This window comes from Onychostruthus taczanowskii, unplaced genomic scaffold (genome assembly GCF_017590055.1).
Source record: "Onychostruthus taczanowskii isolate IOZ18803 unplaced genomic scaffold, ASM1759005v1 scaffold3, whole genome shotgun sequence".
Taxonomy (NCBI): Eukaryota; Metazoa; Chordata; class Aves; order Passeriformes; family Passeridae; genus Onychostruthus; species Onychostruthus taczanowskii.
Window position 1 is genome coordinate 21,389,348 of NW_024500349.1, and position 21,050 is coordinate 21,410,397.

The window sequence follows — 21,050 nt, forward strand, 5'->3', positions numbered from 1 at the left end:
ATTTTATATAAAAGAGACCATTTCATGGCATGACAGGTGACCAAAAGAGAGTGTTATCACTGAATAATCAGCCTGTGAATTCATTGCATTCCACCCCCTCAAAGGAAGAAACTCATCACTTGGATGTGCATGTGGAAGCAGCACAGTCTGCCTCCCAACCTGACAGAGCCTGGACCAGTCCAGGATAGGTGAGTGCCACCTCTGTGCTACAAGGCCATGCTTTTCCCCTGTCTCAACAACTCATATCCCTCAGCAGAGATATCCTTGGAGCATGTTTCAGAGGAGGGAAATGCTCACTGGCTGCAGATGCACACACATTATGGAAGTGATGCTCAGAGTCCCCACTCCAATGCCCATCAACAACCAGGATGCCTCCAGAGATGAGAGGAAGGTTCTTTTCATGAGAAACAGCAGCATGTGCAATAAGCATAGAAAGATTCTTTTTTCTGCCTGTTTCCAGTGACACAGCCCAGAATACACTCCCTGAACTGGGTAAAAGCTCTTCACTTTCAGAACTGGCTGAAGTCTGAAGTTGTGCATGAAGATTAACATGGACCAGCACAAGGCCAGAACTCCTCGATCCCTGAATCCTTTTAGGGAGCCCAGATAGTTCCTTTCCCACTCCACGAGAGTTTAGCAATGTTTACATAAATATCAAACCCTCTTTCAATACAGGTTTTGCCAAACCAAAGTGGATGTGATAAACTGCTTTTCTCGGCTGCAGTGTCAGAAGAGCAGTTGAAATCCAAGCTGACAAACACTTAACCACCACTCTGTTAATTAAAAGGCACAGAAGAGTGCCAGTGGGCCTCTCTGCAAAGGCTCATGTGAACAGAACAGGTCAGCTTTGTGTCCTTACCTTAACCTTAATACAAGGTTGATGGGGACTCTCACATCTTCCTGTACCGGAGCTGCAGCAGGGGCTGTAGGTGGGGCCTGCAACAGGATTACATCATTTTAAGGCAGGTTAACAATACCTTGCTCTGGTTTTAAAGCTAGAAATAACCTTGATCAACTGTAGATACAAGTAAAAGTTTGACTCATCAATGGAATCATGGCACTACAGTGAGAAAGATGACAGATCAATGAACCTTCACACTTTAACAGGAGGGTCTCTGCAATTGTCTTGGAAAGAGTAAAAGCTGCACAACTTTGAGAAATGCCAAAATGGCAAGAGACTTCAGAAGTGCTAAATGTGAAAAGGTTACTTGCTTTGCATTAAAACTTAAGGTTTTTGGATATTCATGACAGCTTCAAGACCTCCTGTGTTTTAATCCCTGCCCCAAACATCTGATTTAAAAACCTGATACAACTGTATCAGGAAAAAATTGAATTGGCAGATTAGCATGTACTCTCAGTTACCTTTTTTTTCAACGAAATCAAAGGCTTTAATAGCATCCTGCAGCAATTTTATAGCTGCCTATTTTCAATTCTAAATTACTCACGAAATCAAAGGCTTTAAGAGCATCGAGCAGCAATTTTATAGCTGCCTATTTTCAATTCTAAATTACTTCTGAGTAACTATTGGAACATGTAATCATTGAAATAATTTCATTTTGGTTAGCAGCAGACTTCCAGTAGGGAGGATCCAGGAGTTGCCCTGCACTTGCTACAGCACTTGTGATATTTCCACTACAGCGCTAAGTGTTATTCCATCTCCACCAAAAAAACCCAAATGAAACAGAGAGGGGTCAGTCACCTGTACTGCCCATGCTGAGGCAAGGGCTTTATACCTGCAGGAACAAAACAGACACAACACCAGGCTGATAATTTAAGCACAGAAGTCTTGACAAAGTGTTTTTCATCTAGACCACTTGTTTTTTCACAGGAGAAAAGGACAATAACCCTTTGTTTAAAACTAGCATTTTACTCTAAGGTGCTTTTGGCCCAGCAATGCAGCTCAAGGCTTCTGATCACAACCTGGTTTCTGTTGAAGCTGAAAACCACCAGGTCAGTGAAAACAAACACGGGTTCACTGAGAAGCCCAGAGCTCTGCAAAACAGTAACCACTGAGCAACAAGTACCAGAGGAGAGCCATGAATAACACACACTGACACAGAGAGCTGTGAGGAAGAATATATGCAGAGCTATAAAAAATATTGACATATTGACACTAAAAGCTATAGAAAAGAACACACTGACACAAGTTCATGAAGTTCAGCTTAAGACAAGCGACCAATAAATAAGATATTGGGCACTAGTGGCATATGTTCTGTTAGTGCATGTCCCAAGTGTCACTGACACCAACACTGCTCCAGCCTTCACTGCTGCTGGTGTTTCAACTGCTGCATAAAATTCAGGGATTAATTACTGGCTTTTAAAGAGATGTGAAGGGGGTTGATTTAAGTATCAAAGCTATTTTAATGTCACCAATAATATGTCAAACTTCCACCGTTTCAGATTGTTCTGGCACAATCTGGAATACCACAACTAAGGGCAAATCTGAAAGCTGGCAGGAAGGGTCTGCTCTTACCTGGGCTGCTGCTGGGGCTGCTGCTGCTGCTGGGGCTGCTGGAGGAGCCTGGCTGGGTGGAGGTACAGCAGCTGGAGGTTGTGCAGGTGCTTGTCCTGCAGCCTGAGGTAGTTCAGTAGGTGCCTGTGCTGGAGCATTGAGTGAAGGACCTGGAGGCTCAGCTGATGGAAACAGCTGCAAGCAAAAAGGAGTTTTAGTGAGAAAAGGAACTCAAGAGTTCTGATTCAAGCACCAGCTTTCCAGAAGTGCTTGTCTGCCACATAAATCACTGAGAGAAGTTCAGTGCCAAGGGCATTCCCAGGCCTCCAGGGAATGCTGATTCCAAGTTGGTGTTCAGGGCTTTAATGTGTCCTTATGTCCAGGGACCCATTCTGTCCTGACATTTCCAAGTTCTACACACCAGCAAACCAAGATACCAGCATGGCTGTGGATCTTGGACAAAAATTACACTCTGTGGCAAGGCTGCATGTACCTAGATATATCCAGCTGGGATGAGAGCACCGTATCCTTCAGCCTCCCTCTTTCCTGGAATCTGAGTCCTACTTGCATTTTCAAGTAGCCATGCCCTCAGAGCAGAGGAGCCCTGCTTTGACTTGTAGTTCCTTTCAGAGAACAAACCCCAGCAAAGCAGTGAGGTGCCTATTGACAACTGAGCCTGTCACCAAGGAAATGTCAGAGTAATTTGGGTGTCAATGGAAAGTGAATTTAGAGTTCTTCAAATCACACTAGAGACGATTTAGGATTGGGCTTTACTTTAGTCTCTTGCAAAAAACAAACCCAACCAAGCAAACAAAAAAAAATCCATATGAAATTAATTGGAGGGTGGGGAAAAAGAGCTAAATGGAAATTTAATCTCTTTTTTACCTCTTATTACTCTGTACAGAGAAACCAATTTTGGCACAGGAGCCAAAGAACTGTCAGCTTGATGGCACTTCAGTGTGCCCTCCAGCTTACTCTGGCAGGCTGTAGGAAATATAAATCACCTTCAATGCTGGAAACCTGCACAGGAGACTTCCAATGGGAAAATTCATCCCAAAGGGATTCTGGTTTTCAGCTTTTTTTTTTTTTTTTTAATTTATTTAGAATTTATGTCAAATTACAGTGCCAGAACTGTAGTCCTTCTCAAAGTCTCCCTTTATAAGCACTTCTTGGAAACAAATTAAGGAAGAACAGGACAGCCCAACCCAAGACTAATTTCTAGGAGACAGCTCTGTTTATCTTTCAACACAGGTAGGGAAAAGACAGACATAGCACAGTCTCTGGCAGATAAGCTGTCCCTATCACTGAAAGATGAGACATACTAATATTCCTAATGTAAGAAACAGTTCAGAACTGAAGAAAGATGATAAATTGCAACAGAAGTTGTGTTTGGTATCAAATACTACTACAGAGTTCTTTCACAGTTCCAAACCAGAGAATTAGACAGTGCAAACCAGACATCCTTAAGTTGTGTTCTGTTGGGTTTGTGTAGTTTGGGATTTTCTTTTAAGGAGGAAATGAGAAGACAGTTGTTATGCTCAGATTATTCTTGTGACCAATTAATTACCTTGCAACAAACAGACTTTTGTCACAGCAAGCTGACAAGACATACAACAAACTTACCTCAAGAAGAGCTCTTGGCACTACACAGCCACGGATTCCTTTTATAGGGAGCTCTTCAAACAGAGCTCAGCTAGATACTGGCTTTACTTCACACAATATTGCTTTCAAAGGCTAATAAAGCACGTTCTTTGAAACAACAGCAATAACTAGGAGTCATCTTTTCAAGAAGCCATTTGCAATTCTAACTTACCTCGGAATTCTGTACAGGTTCTTTCACTCTGGGAGACTAAAAAACAGAGAAAAAAATGTCATTGCCTAGACTACAGTGAAGCTTACTGACTAGGAGGACTTGTCAGAACCATACTGAACATGAGAAACCTACATAATTGTTTGAAGTTACACATGTGTATTAAGATGCATGATAAAAGGGACACCACACAATTTGTTGTCACATTGTACCACCCAGAAACACAGCCACATTTCAGACCCTGTATTTCCACAATAACACACAATAGCCTAGGTTGCTATCACTGTTACTCATTAGTAAAATCCAGGACTCTTGAAGATCACTCAGATTGGATCAAATTACTTAAGCATCAAGATGGGAAAATCCATTTTAAGCTACTCAAGTCTGGCATGGCACTTCAGTGTGCCCTCCAGCTTACTCTGGCAGGCTGTAGGAAATATAAATCACCTTCAATGCTGGAAACCTGCACAGGAGACTTCCAATGGGAAAATTCATCCCAAAGGGATTCTGGTTTTCAGCTTTTTTTTTTTTTTTAATTTAGAATTTATGTTAAATTACAGTGCCAGAACTGTAGTCCTTCTCAAAGTCTCCCTTTATAAGCACTTCTTGGAAACAAATTAAGGAAGAACAGGACAGCCCAACCCAAGACTAATTTCTAGGAGACAGCTCTGTTTATCTTTCAACACAGGTAGGGAAAAGACAGACATAGCACAGTCTCTGGCAGATAAGCTGTCCCTATCACTGAAAGATGAGACATACTAATATTCCTAATGTAAGAAACAGTTCAGAACTGAAGAAAGATGATAAATTGCAACAGAAGTTGTGTTTGGTATCAAATACTACTACAGAGTTCTTTCACAGTTCCAAACCAGAGAATTAGACAGTGCAAACCAGACATCCTTAAGTTGTGTTCTGTTGGGTTTGTGTAGTTTGGGATTTTCTTTTAAGGAGGAAATGAGAAGACAGTTGTTATGCTCAGATTATTCTTGTGACCAATTAATTACCTTGCAACAAACAGACTTTTGTCACAGCAAGCTGACAAGACATACAACAAACTTACCTCAAGAAGAGCTCTTGGCACTACACAGCCACGGATTCCTTTTATAGGGAGCTCTTCAAACAGAGCTCAGCTAGATACTGGCTTTACTTCACACAATATTGCTTTCAAAGGCTAATAAAGCACGTTCTTTGAAACAACAGCAATAACTAGGAGTCATCTTTTCAAGAAGCCATTTGCAATTCTAACTTACCTCGGAATTCTGTACAGGTTCTTTCACTCTAGGAGACTAAAAAACAGAGAAAAAAATGTCATTGCCTAGACTACAGTGAAGCTTACTGACTAGGAGGACTTGTCAGAACCATACTGAACATGAGAAACCTACATAATTGTTTGAAGTTACACATGTGTATTAAGATGCATGATAAAAGGGACACCACACAATTTGTTGTCACATTGTACCACCCAGAAACACAGCCACATTTCAGACCCTGTATTTCCACAATGACACACAATAGCCTAGGTTGCTATCACTGTTACTCATTAGTAAAATCCAGGACTCTTGAAGATCACTCAGATTGGATCAAATTACTTAAGCATCAAGATGGGAAAATCCATTTTAAGCTACTCAAGTCTGGCAGAAAAAGATAAACACAGATCTGCCTGGCAGAATTCTGATAGAAAACAAGTTCCCTTCACTTACTTAGGGTGGTAGTTTCTCAACCAACTTGCTTAAAATATACAGAACCTTTGTAGGGTGGGAGGGAGGAAGCAGCCTTGCCTGTGCTGCTTTTTAGAAGGAAATCCCTGGCCTGCTCCCCCTGTGCTCTTTGTGAGAGAAAGCAGAGAACTGACAGGTAGCTGTAGACTCAGCAGTGAAACAAAGAGACCAGGGAACAGTGGGGAAAGATGCAGGCAAAGCAACGTGACTAACTTTTGCTCATCAGTAAAACAAAGATAACACTGCATCAGCTGTTTTACATGAGCAGGGAGGGGAAGGCCTCTGGACAGGGGGAGAAGGAACAGTTCCCTCAGCATGACTGTGTGTAGGCAGTGTCAGGGAAAAAGTCACACAGCCAGAAAGGTAAAGCCTGAAATCCACCTCAGTGTGCTCAGCCTTCACTTGACAGTTACCAGGTGGGATGAAAAACATGGCATTGCTCCCAGAGAAACAGACCTGCTCCACATGTGCAGCTGCTGCAGTGTTCTTCCAGGAACAAGCTCATATCCAAGAGTACCTGGATGCCTCAAGGAATTACATAAAAGGAAAGATCAGTGTGCTAAGCACAACTTTTGCTCATCAGTAAAACAAAGACAACACTGCACCAGCTGTTTCACATGAGCAGGGAGGGGAATTGCCAAGTATTCCTGGAAAGCCCTGCAATTAAGAGAACCTGCAACTTTGACTTCCAACAAGCCCAGTTAGTGGAGATAGGTGGGATGGTTTGGTCTAAGCTGAGAATAAAAAAACCCCTGTTCCTTCTCCACATAATGATCTAAGAGGTTGCTGTTTGGACAGTACAAGCAGGACAGCAGAACATTAAGGCTCATCATGCCCCTACTCTGAGAGAGTTTCTCCACTAACAGAGGCCACTGCCTTAACGAGTGCAGATCAGAGCAATTTGTAACATATCACTCAGAGGTTTCCTGTGAGAAAAGGTTAAGAAGTCTTACTCTCAGAACAGCAAGTTTCAAAAAGGCCTCTGGACAGGGGGAGAAGGAACAGTTCCCTCAGCATGACTGTGTGTAGGCAGTGTCAGGGAAAAAGTCACCCAGCCAGAAAGGTAAAGCCTGAAATCCACCTCAGTGTGCTCAGCCTTCACTTGACAGTTACCAGGTGGGATGAAAAACATGGCATTGCTCCCAGAGAAACAGACCTGCTCCACATGTGCAGCTGCTGCAGTGTTCTTCCAGGAACAAGCTCATATCCAAGAGTACCTGGATGCCTCAAGGAATTACATAAAAGGAAAGATCAGTGTGCTAAGCACTGTACAGATGAGTATGGAAACACTGCCCCTGCTCCTCAGCTGATAACTAATCCAGATAAATGACCAACAGAAGTGGTGAGAGCCAGTTGAGTATGAGCCAGCAAGTGCCCAGGTGGCCAAGAAGGCCAGTGGCACCTGGCCTGTATCAGGAATAGTGTGGCCAGCAGGACCAGGCAGGGATTGTCCCTTGTACTCAGCACTGCTGAGGCACCTTGAGTGCTGTGCTCAGTTTTGGGCCCTCACTGCCAGGAGGACACTGAGGGGCTGGAGCGAGTCCAGAGAAAGGCAGCAGAGCTGGGAATGGCTCTGGAGCACCAGGAGCAGCTAAGAGAGGTGAGGGGGGCTCAGCCTGGAGGAAAGGAGGCTCAGGGGAGATCTTCTCACTCTCCACAACTCCCTGACAGGAGGGTGCAGTCCGATGGGGATCAGGCTCTTTTTCCAGATAACAAGTGAAAAGAAGAAATGGCTTCAAGTTGCACCAGGGAAGGTTTGGATTGGATATCAGGAAAGATTTCTTTTCTAACATCCAAGGGAAAGGGTGTTCAGGGAAGTGGTAGAACCACCACCTGTGGAGGTGTTCAGAAAATATGAAGAGGTGGCACTTGGGAACAGGATTAGTGGTGAACGTGGTGGCTCTGGGCTATCAGTGGGACTCAACAATCCTGGAGATCTTTTCCAACCTTAACAATCCTATGACTTTATTAAACACATGCACAGAAAGAAAACAGGACACACGTTAAAAAACATTTACCTAAGGCACAAATAGGATGGCTTTGGGGATTAGTTCTAACTAATTTTTGCTTGTGTAATCAAAGATGATGTGAGTAAGCAGTGAAATGTGACCACACAACTCACCACTGCAAAGATTTATCAGGTAACACAAAGTCACAATTTAAAAGCCCACAGAGCACAACTGCTTTAATTTGAATTCAAGGTTTTAAATGCAGAGAGGAAGTTCAAAAAGTCTCTATATTCAAAAGGCAATGTTGACCCAGCAAGTCACCATATTGAATGAATTGAAGAGATATTTCTGGCTTTGGGTAAAATAAATATTTGCCTGCTTTCAGGTACAGTCCTAGGAAGAGACTTGTAAAATACATGTTTGCACATATTAAATTCACCCTATTTTTTTCTGTGAAGTGGAAACAAGTAAAAAATACCAACACTTTTCATTTATGTAGATGATTTTATGAGGTTAGTACTTCAGTATTTTGGCACATTAAGTCAATCTGCAGGGCCCCCTTTTACTGCAGTACAATGCAGATACAGACAGAATCACATAATCACAAATTATTTTGGGTAGGAAAGGACCTTTAAAAATCCTCTACTCCACCCCCACTGCAAGGGGCAGGAAAAAAAGGTGCCACCTAGTTAACACAAGTTATTCTACCCAACAACTTGGTTAAAATTGTAGAGGGATTTATAGACAGGTAGAAATTATACCAAGTGTTTGAAATACGACCAAAAACACAGGATAAACACTAATCCTCAATAACACCACTGTATTCATTCAAAAAATTGGCAGTTTGGATACAAGTCTTAGGACTTCTTGAAAAGGAATCAAATTCAAGTATCCAGGCAGACATGTAGAGAGGTCTGAGGTTCCACAGTGCCCTTCCTGACATCCTGGAACACAGAGGTGCCCCAGAGTGCTGTGTTACACATGGGCTGCCTCCAAAGTGACAATATGCATCTACAGGGAGGTAACTGAATTAAGACCTACTACTCCAACATCCTTTCTAAAGGTTTGCTCAGTGGGAGACCTACAAGTAAGGGACAAATGAGAGTGATCAGGACAGGCAGCAGTACAAGGAAAATATATCAAAGCATCAAGAAAAAACTGTCTTGAAAAGGAGCTTGTAAACATGTTTGCCAATCTGCTTTTTCCTGCCTAAGAGGAATGAAACAAGTAAGTACTGTTCAAAACACAGTAAACAGTGTTAAGTCATGGTAGCCTGAGCTTTGAGACAAGATACAACAAGTGCTAAATAATCTCTGGAATAGAATTAGGGTCTTTTACAATACTGCTTCCTAAAATTTGATGGTATTCTAGCCTACAAAAGGAATTTAGAAAAATTCAGCTTATATCTTACAGCTTATTCATCAAAGAATTTCAGTAGTAGCTACCTGGTACCAAGAGTTTTTCCTTGATTATGTATTATATGAAGCTGGACAATAATAAGCTCTTTAAGAAGTCACAAGAGTTGCCATCACAAATAATGTATTTACTGTATCAAATGGATTTTAAAAACCCAAGCATTTCAGAAGATGCTGAAAAGATGCAAAATCTTGCATTTAATATTTAAGTGTCTATTCACAACAGCAACAGATGCCAGACTAATGAAAGAGAAATGAGAGAAGTTGTAAAGGGATAAATGCTTCAAACCAACACTGCTTTTTTCCCTTTCATACTGAAAACTTCCTCTAAACATCCTTCACTGGCTCACTAATTCAATTACAGGATGGTTAAAACACAGTCCACTTCCAGCCACCTGCTGTAGTGAAAAGAGACCAGGCAAACTATTACAGACAAAACCCACACAGGTGACTGCTGGGGGAAGACAACCTGAAAATCATTGTAACCTTTCAGCTGATCATCATACATTACTCCTCTGAGTTGTTGGGTGGTTTCTATATGTGTTGGGAGAGGGGAAAGTGGTGTTTTCTTGAGGATTTTCAAGGACAAGAATAATCCCTCCCGTGACTTCAGGGATGCTGTGAGGTTTTCTATCAGGATTAATGGATTTCAGTGTAACTGGGGGGGCAGAACCAGGCCTTGCATGTTTCAGGCATCAGCCATAAGAACAGGCCCTATTGATTTCAGCTCCATCCTGGAGAGGGCAGTAGGATAAAACCTCTCCTGACACTTCCAGAAAAAAGCATCTCAAGCAGTCAGCACCCTTAAAGGGAATATTCTAGCTGCAGTATATTAGTATGCTGAGCTGGGAACAGGCTGTCTGAATTAACATTTCCAATTATGCTGAACATCCCTGAATGAGACCAGCTGTGCCCCATAATGACAGAAAAGATCAATACAATTTCTTCAACCTTCAGTCTGCTTTCTTTGCTTCAGCTCCCAACTCGAGGGAAGGGATTACAACAGCTTGCTGTGTATCATGCTTAAGGCCGTGTGCTCCCCAAATATTTTTAGACCTACCACAATTGGACAACAAAACATAGACAGTGGAGTTTGAGGACCCACCCTGAGCTGTGAAATTGCTGCTCTGCCTTCCTCACTTTCTTCATCAAGCTCATCATCACTCCATTCCCAGCCACCATCTTCAGTCTTATGAAGACGCCCACTGGAGCCTGGGACTCTCCGGACCTGCCCAGCACAAGAGCACAGAATTACATCTCAATCAAACAGTTTCTACAGTTGATTTTAGAAGAAATAGCACCAGAACATCTTCAGGTTCCATCACCTGCCATGCTGTCTGATTATTTTATTGAAACTAATAGCTCTACCTAGAAAAAACTGTACTGCAGTAGTTATTATTAAAATGTGAATACAAGCACAAAAAATAGTACAACTGTAACAGCAAGAGCCCAGGAGGTTTTCAGTACCTTTTTGGATCTTTCAGTGATTGTTGGTGCTCTCTGCAACATCTTCTCTTGTAAAAACTCTTTATTCTGCAAAGAAAAATATACCAAACATTTTAATTGCTGAAAATGTCCTTTGGTGCTTTCGCTGTCTCTGATGAAGTAACTGTTAAGTTGTTTCTAGCAGAAAGTGGTTTACATGTTTCATCCCTACTCCCCCAAGGATATTAACCACTCCCCTACTTTGGGCTGCAGTATGTGATGTTTCATCCTAAATACCTTTTCAGTTAACAGTGGCACTCTCCTTATGCAAAGTGACATGGAATTAACAACTGAGGAGCTGGATATTATTCTGATTTATTTGGAAATACACATATTATACTGCAGTATCTGGTACCCTGCTGAGGCATTTGGCATTCTTCCACTTGCAGCTACTACACCACCTGGATTCAACCACTTTGCTTTATGTTACTCCTAAATTTATGCCTGTCCAACTGTCAAAGGCAAACCTCAAACAGGCTGGGATGTAGGAATCCCTCTGTGCTGGAGCAAACAGAAACTGGGACAACAAGATTTAAAGTGGCTGAAAAAATTTACAGCATTTATGTTTAGAGAGGAAGTAAATGCAGTGATTACAACAGACTAAATACTGAGGAACTGCTATGATGCTTTATTGAATTAAATTTCCTCTTCAGCAAGCTGCTCCAGACTGGTCAATGTGGGCTCCTGAGAATACAATTTTCTCACTGCTGAACTGTGGGGCCAAACTTGTAGCAGCAGGGGAAGCAGGCAGTCCAGGCCAGCATTCTGGCATTTGGCTGGGTATTCCACACCACACCAGTGCAATTGGAAAGCTCTGCTGTCCCTGCCCACGCAGAACTCCCAGAACTCCCCCAGGATGATTGCTTGCAGGCAGGATGGAGAGTCTCAAGACACACTGTCATTCCTGATAAGTGGCTCCCAGCATTATCAAACCATACTTTTACATAACCTAGATGGTATTTAAATATATGACTCAATATAGATGTATAGGAGCTGCACTCTTCAGCCCTCAAGCTCCAGCTGTCAGTTTGGCAGTGGCTGATGTGTGACAGTAATTTAACCCCAAGTGTGAACTGGCACAGGATGCCAGGTTAAGCAGTGCCTCATTTACAATAATGTTAATTTTCTATCACCACCCATGCTAATATGTCTCCAGCAGCTTAATGAAAGCACGAAGGAGATTTAACACACAATGAAGTGTAACATGAACCAGAACTTGCAGAACCAAACGGAGAAAGGTCGGTAATGTGTAAACCATCTTGTCACTTTGGACACCAAGTGTGCACCCAGCATACAGATGCAGACTAATCAGCTGCCTAAAATCCCACTACGGACAGTGAAACCCCAGTTAATACTGTCAAGAGCCCAGACATCAATTAAACCTGCCCTAAAGCAAACTTCTGCATTTCATCAACTGGATCATCCTCCAGACTTCCCTGGCTCATAAAATTAACAAATCACATAATACTCTGAGTCAGAAGGGACCCACAAGGATTGAGTCCAACTCCAGGCCCTGCACAGGACACCTCAATCCCACCTGAGAGCGTTGTCCAAATGCTCCTGGAGCTCTGGCAGCCTTGAGGTTGTGACCATTTCCTGGGGAGCCTGTTCAGTGCCCCACCACCCTCCAGGGGAAGAACCTTTCCCTAATATCCAAACTAAACATCCCCGACACAACTGCAGGCCATTCCCTTGGGTCCTGTCACTGGTCACCAAAGAGATCAGCAGCTGACCCTGCGCTTCTCCTCATGAAGAGGAAGTGCAACTCTCCCTGGGTTGCACCTGTAAAGATTCCTGTCAGCTTTAATAGGGCATCCAGCTCCCGTACAGATACCTGGTGTGGCCAATTCCATTTAAGCATCTTAATCTGGGAGTTGAAAACCACTCTGATTAATTGGTGATGCTGCTGAGCTATGCCAAGTATGCAGTCTCTTTCTGACAGTTTAATCTTTATTCTGCTATAAATCCTGTGCACTTTGATCACAAAAAAAATAAGCAAACAGAAAACATTCCCCATGCTCATGGAAATGTAAATCCTGCCCTGCGTTACTGCTGTCTGTCTCCCGCAGTAAGGCCTCGCACGTTGCAGATGCACTAATCTCCAGGCAGTAATTACATAATGCTTGCTGGCAGTTCACTCCAAGGCTAGAAATGGGAGTTTCCCACTGGTTTGTATCACAGGATCTTCACTTTCCATAAGGCAGCACAGGGTGAAACATCTTCAGGTAGCTCTTGCACAGTGGGCCTCATTCAGCCCCTCGCACACAGACTGATTAGAGAGTTTACTAAAATCAAAGTTACACTCACTGCAGCAGAGACCTTTATGGTTGGACAGGCAGCCAGAATGGCACCATTGCAAAGGAAGAACAAACCCAAAAGGCACTGAAAGACATTTAAATGCTCAAGAATTCCTAGATAACTTCTGTTAACAACAGCAGACACGGGAGATACAGAAGGGGGATTTTATTCTGCTCCTTCACAATGACCCATTCAACTCACTCAGCTCTGCTGGCTCCAAGTGAAAGAGCCCACACTTCTGCCAGTAAAGCTGTCACCCATACCTATCGTGCTTCTGAAAAGTCCTTTGCACAGCCTCTGCACAAATCAGTTTAGGAAGTGTTTTCTTACCTTTGCTTTTGTGAAAAATTTGTGTCTTAGGAGTTCTGCTGCTGTTGGTCTGTCAATAAAAACAGATGTAGAAAAGACAATTATAAATGCTCCCTTTCAACCCAACGGTCTTCCAGGCTGCTGCAGCTTGTTGGCATCTCGTGAAGGCATCAGCTTCTCCTGTATAATTCCCCTAAAATCAATGTATTCCAAGTAAATTTTACACCAGCAATCTTTTAAATTACTCAGTGTATTCTGAACAAAGCTTATTCTGTTCAAAAGCAATGAATAACTTGGGACTGGTGGGGAGAATTTGCTCCCATTTTGATGCTGAATTTGAGACTCTTAGATAACAACAGAATCACAGAAAAAATTTGCTCAAAATGGAAATCACAGACTCGTCACTGAAGTGCAGTACTCACCCTGTGCAAGTAACAGTTATTTCAGAGATACCTGATTAAATGTGTGTAATTAGTTCTATTAAACACAGGCAGGATGATCAATCTTGGTCCAAAAGAACATGAACAAGTATAAACTATTTTCCCCTTTAAGTCAGACTTCAGAATAAATATTGGAAAGTGAGAGACAGCCCTTGGTCAGTTTAGGAGGAATTTGCTAAAGACTCAAGCCTACATAAGAAGGTGGCAGCTTACAGCATTTTCCACACTGCAAACAGTGCTTAAATAGTAACAGAGTTTAATCAATGACTTGCAAAGGCCATTCATCACAGGGTTTATTTCATCACAGAGTACTCCAACAAAAGGCATCCACCTCAGAGCAAGGGAGCCCCTAAAATAATGAAAAAGCAGTTGCACTAAATTCTCTTCCCATGCAATATGCCAACCTTCTGCTACCACAGTCAGGACAATGCCAGTGGCTGTCAGAAGTGCTTGAGGAGTGAAGGGGTATCCCAAAATTCAGTGATTATGTATAACCTGATCAGCACATATCCTAACCTGCAAGGATAGGATATGCTTTAGAAAGGTGAAAAAATGTCATACTGGGGAAAAAGAAAAGCAGCTATCAACTTTTATCAAGCACTCCACTGGATTCATTATGCACTTCAAGTGTAATGCTTGTTAGAAGAGAGAGACTCATTGCACAGTGCGTGAGAAGCCCGTGTTCCTGGATCTGACACAAGAGGGAACTGAAAATGTCTTCATTATTATTATTTTATGAAAGCACTTTTTCCTTTCCAAAATTAAGTCTGCTTACTGAGGAGGAAAAAAAAACCAACCTAAGAGGTATTAAAAAATAGCACAGCAGACACACCATCCCCTTGGTAATATTTCCTACGTCACTGAGTAGTCAAGATACTGTTCAAGGAAGGCTGAAAGTGTCATCAGGTCACTTAAGCAATCTGTATTGATGAAAACATGTTGGTAAAATTTGTCAGTGTTTTTCCTGATTTCCCATCCAAACCAAATATGACATATAATTAAACAAGTCAAAACTACACTGAAAGCCTTCTCTGCACTGTTAAATTTTAAAACGTTTATTTATGTAGTTTGCAAGTAAACACATATTGCCTAACCTGTAATTTCTGATTTGTAAACACCAAGCAGTTTTGACTGGGAACAAAACATGAACTGAAGTCACCTGCTGGAGGTGGCCAAGGGAGAATGGCCCTACCCAGGCAGTGGACTGGGATGCACTCTCATTAACCCAAATGGAAAATGTGTGCCCTGGCCAGGCACAGTGCCAGATATTTATCCATAAAAATAAGGACAGCCAAGAGAATTTGTTGCCACACAGTAGGATTGCTGTGTTCCTTGTGACTGAAAAGTTGGAGGGGCAGAGGGTATACCAATTTCAAAAAATAGGGAACATAATGATGTTTGTGAGTTAGGGATTTTTTTTTGTTTGCTTGCTTGTTTTAATTTATTTTGGTGTGATCCATTCTTACCTTTTTTCAGGGTCTTTTTGTAGGCACGATGAAATCATCTTCCTAAATGATTTCCCATATTTCTTCAGCATCTCCTTATCTTGCACACCAGTTTCCAAAGATGGAGGATCATTTTGTAGTGTCAGCATCAAAACCTAAAAAATTATTGCTATTGGCAATGAGGTCTTTCTTGGATGTTGTCAGAGACAGATCTTGGGGGAAATGTATTTCAGACAAGCACTTTCATCAAGCATCTCAGTCAACAAGCATGTGTTAACAATAAAGACCCAAAATTTAAGTTACTGCTTTCCATCCCATCTCTTGGCCCACACTGCAGTCTGTGGGCCAAACACAATGCTGGAATGTGTTTTCAGGTCTGTTTTGTGGGATTAAAAGTGCAAGCAGAGCAGAACTACTATCAGTTTTCCTCATTCAAGATGAGCAGTTGTGCAAAGCTTTTGATTCAATGTACCTCCCTGAGGTATTTCTTAGCTAGAAATCAAATTAAAGACAGAGGGGCAACATAAAAAGATACATGAGTTCACTTCCAGGTACCAATGTGACAGCAGGTGAAGACATTCCTCACATAAGCAGCTATCAAGCCAAACTAGTTCTTTCCCTCACATCACTTAAATATTCCGAAGGAAAGGAAGAAAATTACTCATTTCCATTTCCACTTGTCACCTACATACAGATGAGTATCTATTTTTAGAAAAGGAAACAGCACATAGCACATTTAAATAGCTTTCAACAGCCATATTGCTTAGGGCAGCAAAAGCCCATCAATCTAGCTGAAATTACACAGCCCATGACAGAATTCCCTGCTTTCTTCCCCACTCCTTGAAGGGTCACTTAATGCATGAGTAATTTTGCTGCATAACAAAATTAATCTGCAGTGCAATAAAATTACTTTCAATAAATAAAATAAAGAAATCTTCTTGCAGGCTGCATGACTGGAACCCAAACCTCACAGAACTGGGGACTCAGTTCTGTCTAGCATATGACAGCACTAAGCAGGTGCTGTTGATATTAAATAGGTGATGTTGGTATTCAAAGCTTCATCCTGTGCATTCAAACCACAATAAACTGAAGTAAAATTTGCAGGAGCTGCTGTAAAATGCTACCAGTAATCACAGCCCAGAAGGAAATATCAATGAAACCAGCAGCACTTTCCCCTGAACTGCTCTTTGCCCTGCCACAGCCACTGATATTGTAGGAAATTTAATGGCATTTCTGAACTACTCAGCTTCTCAACAGTCCCTGCATGTAGATGCCAATTCTTAAAAGTAATTCTGTTCTACAAGAGTAGAACCTGTGCAAAGTTGTCATGGATATGCCATAGGAGTAGCTGGATTTCCAAATGCCATTGTGATTGTGGTGTGGGAGGGGATGCACCCAGGTCCTGAAGAAGTGACACAACTCCCACAGCACTTCAGCAGGTAAGACTGCAAAAATGGTAGTTTGCCCACAGTGGCACTGAATGGTTTGGGTTAGAAGGGACCTTAAAGCTTATTTAATTCCAATCCCCCTGCCATGGTTTGGATTAGAAGGGACCTTAAAGCTTATTTAATTCCAATCCCCCTGCCATGCATAGGGACATCTTCCACTAGCCCAGGCTGCTCCAATTCCCACCCAGCCTAGCCTTGAACACCTCCAAGGATGGGGCATCCACAGCCTCTCTGGGTCACATGTTCCAGTGCCTACACCACCCTCAGATTAAAAAATTCCTTACTCACACCTAATCTAAATCTCTCCTCTTTCAATTTACAGCCACTCCCCTTTGTCCTATCACTATCTGCCTGTGTAAAACATCACTGTCCCAATGCCAACAACAGAGGGATTTGACACCCAGAGGCCTCATATGCCAGGTCACTGCTCTAACCATCAGCCTCAGGGGTAGAACAGGCTCTCCACGTGCTTGTGTTTGATCCAAAGGACCACACATCCCAGGAGGAGAATCGAAGTGGCCTTCATGAGGATGGGCCAAAGGGGCTTAAAGTTTTGTGACTGAGACAAGGCCTCATCAGATATCAAAAAGGGGATAAGGAAAAAGATCTCAAAGTTCAGTAGAAGGACAGGTTGCTACAGACCCCAGCTGCAGGGTGTCAACCTTTACTTTGAGATGTACCCTCCCCCTGAAAGAGCAGCATGCTAGAAGCAGCTCCTGGTTCAAGAGTCACGAAACAGAGTTACCCAAACTTATAAGGTGATCTAAGGTTCAAGATATTCAAACAAGAATTTTGGTGTGTCATGGTTTAAAGAAGAACATTTCTTTCATTTCAACCTTAATAAAATACTATTGTTGACAATACCACAGTTTCATACTGATGTTGTACTTTGAACGGAATCAGTGATTGACAGGATTGCCAGTGTTAAACAAAATTAAACATTCTTTTGGATAACTGGTAACAGGAGAGATATCAAGAGAATGTCTGACAGGCGTTAAGAAGGATTATCAGTGCAAGAGAAAGAATGGCTAGCCAAGTGTCACTGGGTACCCATAAGGCATTCTGGATCATTATTTATAATCCTAAAAACATCTGCTGACTTCAGAGGTTGAAAACACACAGCACTCTCCTTAAGAATGGTGAGACTCAGGATCTAAATAAAAACTGCAGGTTCAGATAATGCTGATGAAGTGGCGTATTTTTAAAAGGTGACTCGATACATCCCAGAACATCATGATCCACAAGTGCAGGTTGAAAGGACAAACTCTTCTATGCAATGTACTAAGTTGAGAGGACAAACTCTTCTGTTCAACATGCTAGCCAAATTCTTGAAAACATCTACAGAACACACTGATCCCTTATCTTCACAAATATCTGGAGATCTGCTCACCTTCATCGGCGGGTATTTATGGTAAGGAGCTGCTCCTGTGGCCAGTTCAATAGCAGTGATCCCAAAGCTCCAGATGTCTGCCTTGAAATCATATCCTCTGACCTGAAAAATATTAGAGGATGTTATCATGTGCCTCTTGCTGTCCTACACTACCATCCCTTTCACACACCCTTTCCATACAAATTTGGAAAGACCAGCACTATAGAGATGGAAACAACACTTTCTCCCTTCTCTCCCCCCAGCTCCTCATACCTTCCAGGAGGTGTTTTCTTTGTTTCACCACGCTCTGGTGAAAATCATGGCTGTGCACTGTACAACCAGGACTGCTCTGCCATAAACTGCACTGCAGAACATAAAGGGGCACTGGGCTAACCCAGGCTCTGACTTCTACACACAGACACAGAGAGTCATTACACAGTGCAATAAAACTCTCATAGTTAATAGATGGACTGCTACCCCCTGGGACACCCGCCTCACTACACTGTTAATCAACCTGACTGCAAATATGCTCCATCCTGGAACTTCACGACACACCAGCCCAGTAAAAGCCCCTCATTCCTGCCTGCAGACTAATGTTTCTCTCCACTAATTAACAGTAGCTTCTGCACTTGACATTAAACACAGGCTTGTTCAGGAAAATTTATGGCATTTACTTCCCCTCCTGCACAGGAAAAAATATTTCATATGCCAAAGCAGTTACTTCCTCATTATCATTAGGTAATATTTTGGCACTTGCTTTCTCCACTGCAGGGGAGAGACATTATGTACTAACTTCAAGAGCACCTCCGAAAATCAAAGCATTTTGGTTGCTTAGGATGGTTTGTGTTTCTTCTCACTACGCTATGGAAAAATGAAAATTGCATCAGAGCAGAGCTAACAGGGGCACTGTGCTCAGCTAACCTAACAAGCTTCAGAAAGACACTCCTTGTGATGCAGCCAAAAAGCATTCCCCAAGCTACCTTAAAGATGATCTTGAATCTTGGCAAACTAACAAAAACCCCTCCTGTACTATTTGTCATGTAATACTAGAGTTGGACTGAAACTTGTTATAGAGACAGGAATTTACATCTTGCACCGATTTCTTCCACTCTGTGAGCACAATTTTCATGAGTCCTAAAAGTCTGAAATGTTTCTTGAATTGCCTCAGTTTATGGATGCCATGACTTTGAACAGATTTCAAGTCAGTTAAATAAACAAGCAGATATCTAGTAACATTTAAAAGAGCACAGGATAAGAAGAAATACACTGTAAGGGTGGTTTTTTTGTCTTCTCACACTATTTTTAGGTTTGGAGAATAACTTTTGAGCATTTCTTAGCTCCATCTTTCAGTTACTCTTGCAGCACACCAATACACTGTAGATCTCTCCATTTCCTGACAGGATTTTAACTGTTTAGTGCAAGGATTTTTTTTCATTATTTCACATAGTGAAATTGCAAGTGAAAGCTAAAAAGCTCAAAACTGCCTGCAGCAGTTCATCTTGACATCTGTCCAATACATTAGTCACCACCCTGCAGTTAGTTTATATCAACAACATTTATTTTTCTCATCAACTTCTTTTTTTTTGCCATACATTAAAAGACAATGTTGAGCAATCAAATATTAACATTCTGAAGGAACTTAATGCTGCTGAAGTAAACCAGATGGAATTGGGTCGATAATATCTACAAGTGAAAGGCTAACTTAGAGCAAGCCCTCTGTCCCTCTTCCCGGCTGGATCCAGTGGCTCAGAGTGACACCTGCTGGAAAGCAGCAAGATCATCTAATAATGGACATTGAAGGATTTCACATCAGCATCATCAGCATCCCAAATACTGCTTTAACTTGATATTTCCAACTGGTTAGATGTGCACAGCCTTGATGGAGGTATTGCACTCCATAAAAAGCTTACCTCCTTTGGAAACACATTTGTGGGGAACCACCCCCCACTTTGTCACTGAAACCTTTATTAACCATTTTCAGCTCCCTTCTGAAGGTATTTTTCCCTTTTGTCCTGAGGACTGCAGCTGCAAAGAGCCTGGAACAGCACCATTAGGTCCTGGCCAGGCTGCTGAACCCTGGGCACGACACACAGGACAGAAAAGCAAGGGACAGCTCTGATCTACTTCAGAAATACCAAATATTCTTCATTTATTTTAACTCAGCAATAAATTTTAAAAAATCCAGAAGAATATGACAGTGAAGCAGTTCAGAATCAAGTTTGCAAAGACAACCCTGACTTGGGAAGTGTGGCTTTATCCCTCCCTGTTAGTCCTGCACTCTGAGGAGGCTGCAGCAGCGCTGGAATGCACCGGGCCCTCAGTCCCACCATGGGGAGCCACTGAAAAGGCCAAACATTGAACAAGCCTTTCATCAATAATATATTTAAGCTACTCCAAAATTACCTCCATTCCTCAGGGAGTTTTAGATATTGGAAAAAATGCACTTGTGTTTAGCTGCATTTGATTTTAGATACAGATATACATAGGGGTCTTATTCAAGATCCTCCGAAGCTTCAAAATATTTTACTGGAAAAAAAAGCAAGGAGAAATCTATCAGGGTAGATTTACTGTAATAAAACAAATACTTAAATACTTTTGTTTAAAAAATTTGGAAAGAAAAATGGAAACCCATTTATAGCCAGTTACATTCTGCTTAGCACCTCTGTCAGAAACCCAGGCCTATGTCAAGCTGATTTTAAGGTGATGAGGGATAATTTTCAGAATGTTCATGGCAATGAACATCAATGCCATCAATAGCTACTGCACATGCCTTGGTAAGACTGTGGTACAATTTTCTCTGTGAATCTTGCTAAGAAATGGGCAGCAATTTTACATTAAACAAAGTTTCCAGGTGTCCTTCACCAGAAGTCACACAGACAAAGCTTCTGTAGTTTAGTCTAGAAGCAGTGGAG

General features: G+C 42.0%; 1 protein-coding gene across 2 annotated transcripts in view; it reads right to left on the reverse strand.

The window, feature by feature from the left end:
- OXSR1 (oxidative stress responsive kinase 1) overlaps nt 1-21,050 on the reverse strand; it is an 87,309-nt gene that overhangs the window by 2,558 nt on the left and 63,701 nt on the right. For both annotated transcript variants that reach the window (XM_041408480.1, XM_041408479.1), the window contains 8 exons: nt 18,160-18,261; nt 15,343-15,476; nt 13,458-13,506; nt 10,812-10,877; nt 10,450-10,572; nt 4,266-4,301; nt 2,474-2,647; nt 860-936 (listed from right to left, as the gene is read on the reverse strand). In XM_041408480.1, coding sequence (XP_041264414.1) covers nt 860-936; nt 2,474-2,647; nt 4,266-4,301; nt 10,450-10,572; nt 10,812-10,877; nt 13,458-13,506; nt 15,343-15,476; nt 18,160-18,261 — 761 coding nt within the window. The remainder of the gene's footprint in view (nt 1-859; nt 937-2,473; nt 2,648-4,265; nt 4,302-10,449; nt 10,573-10,811; nt 10,878-13,457; nt 13,507-15,342; nt 15,477-18,159; nt 18,262-21,050) is intronic.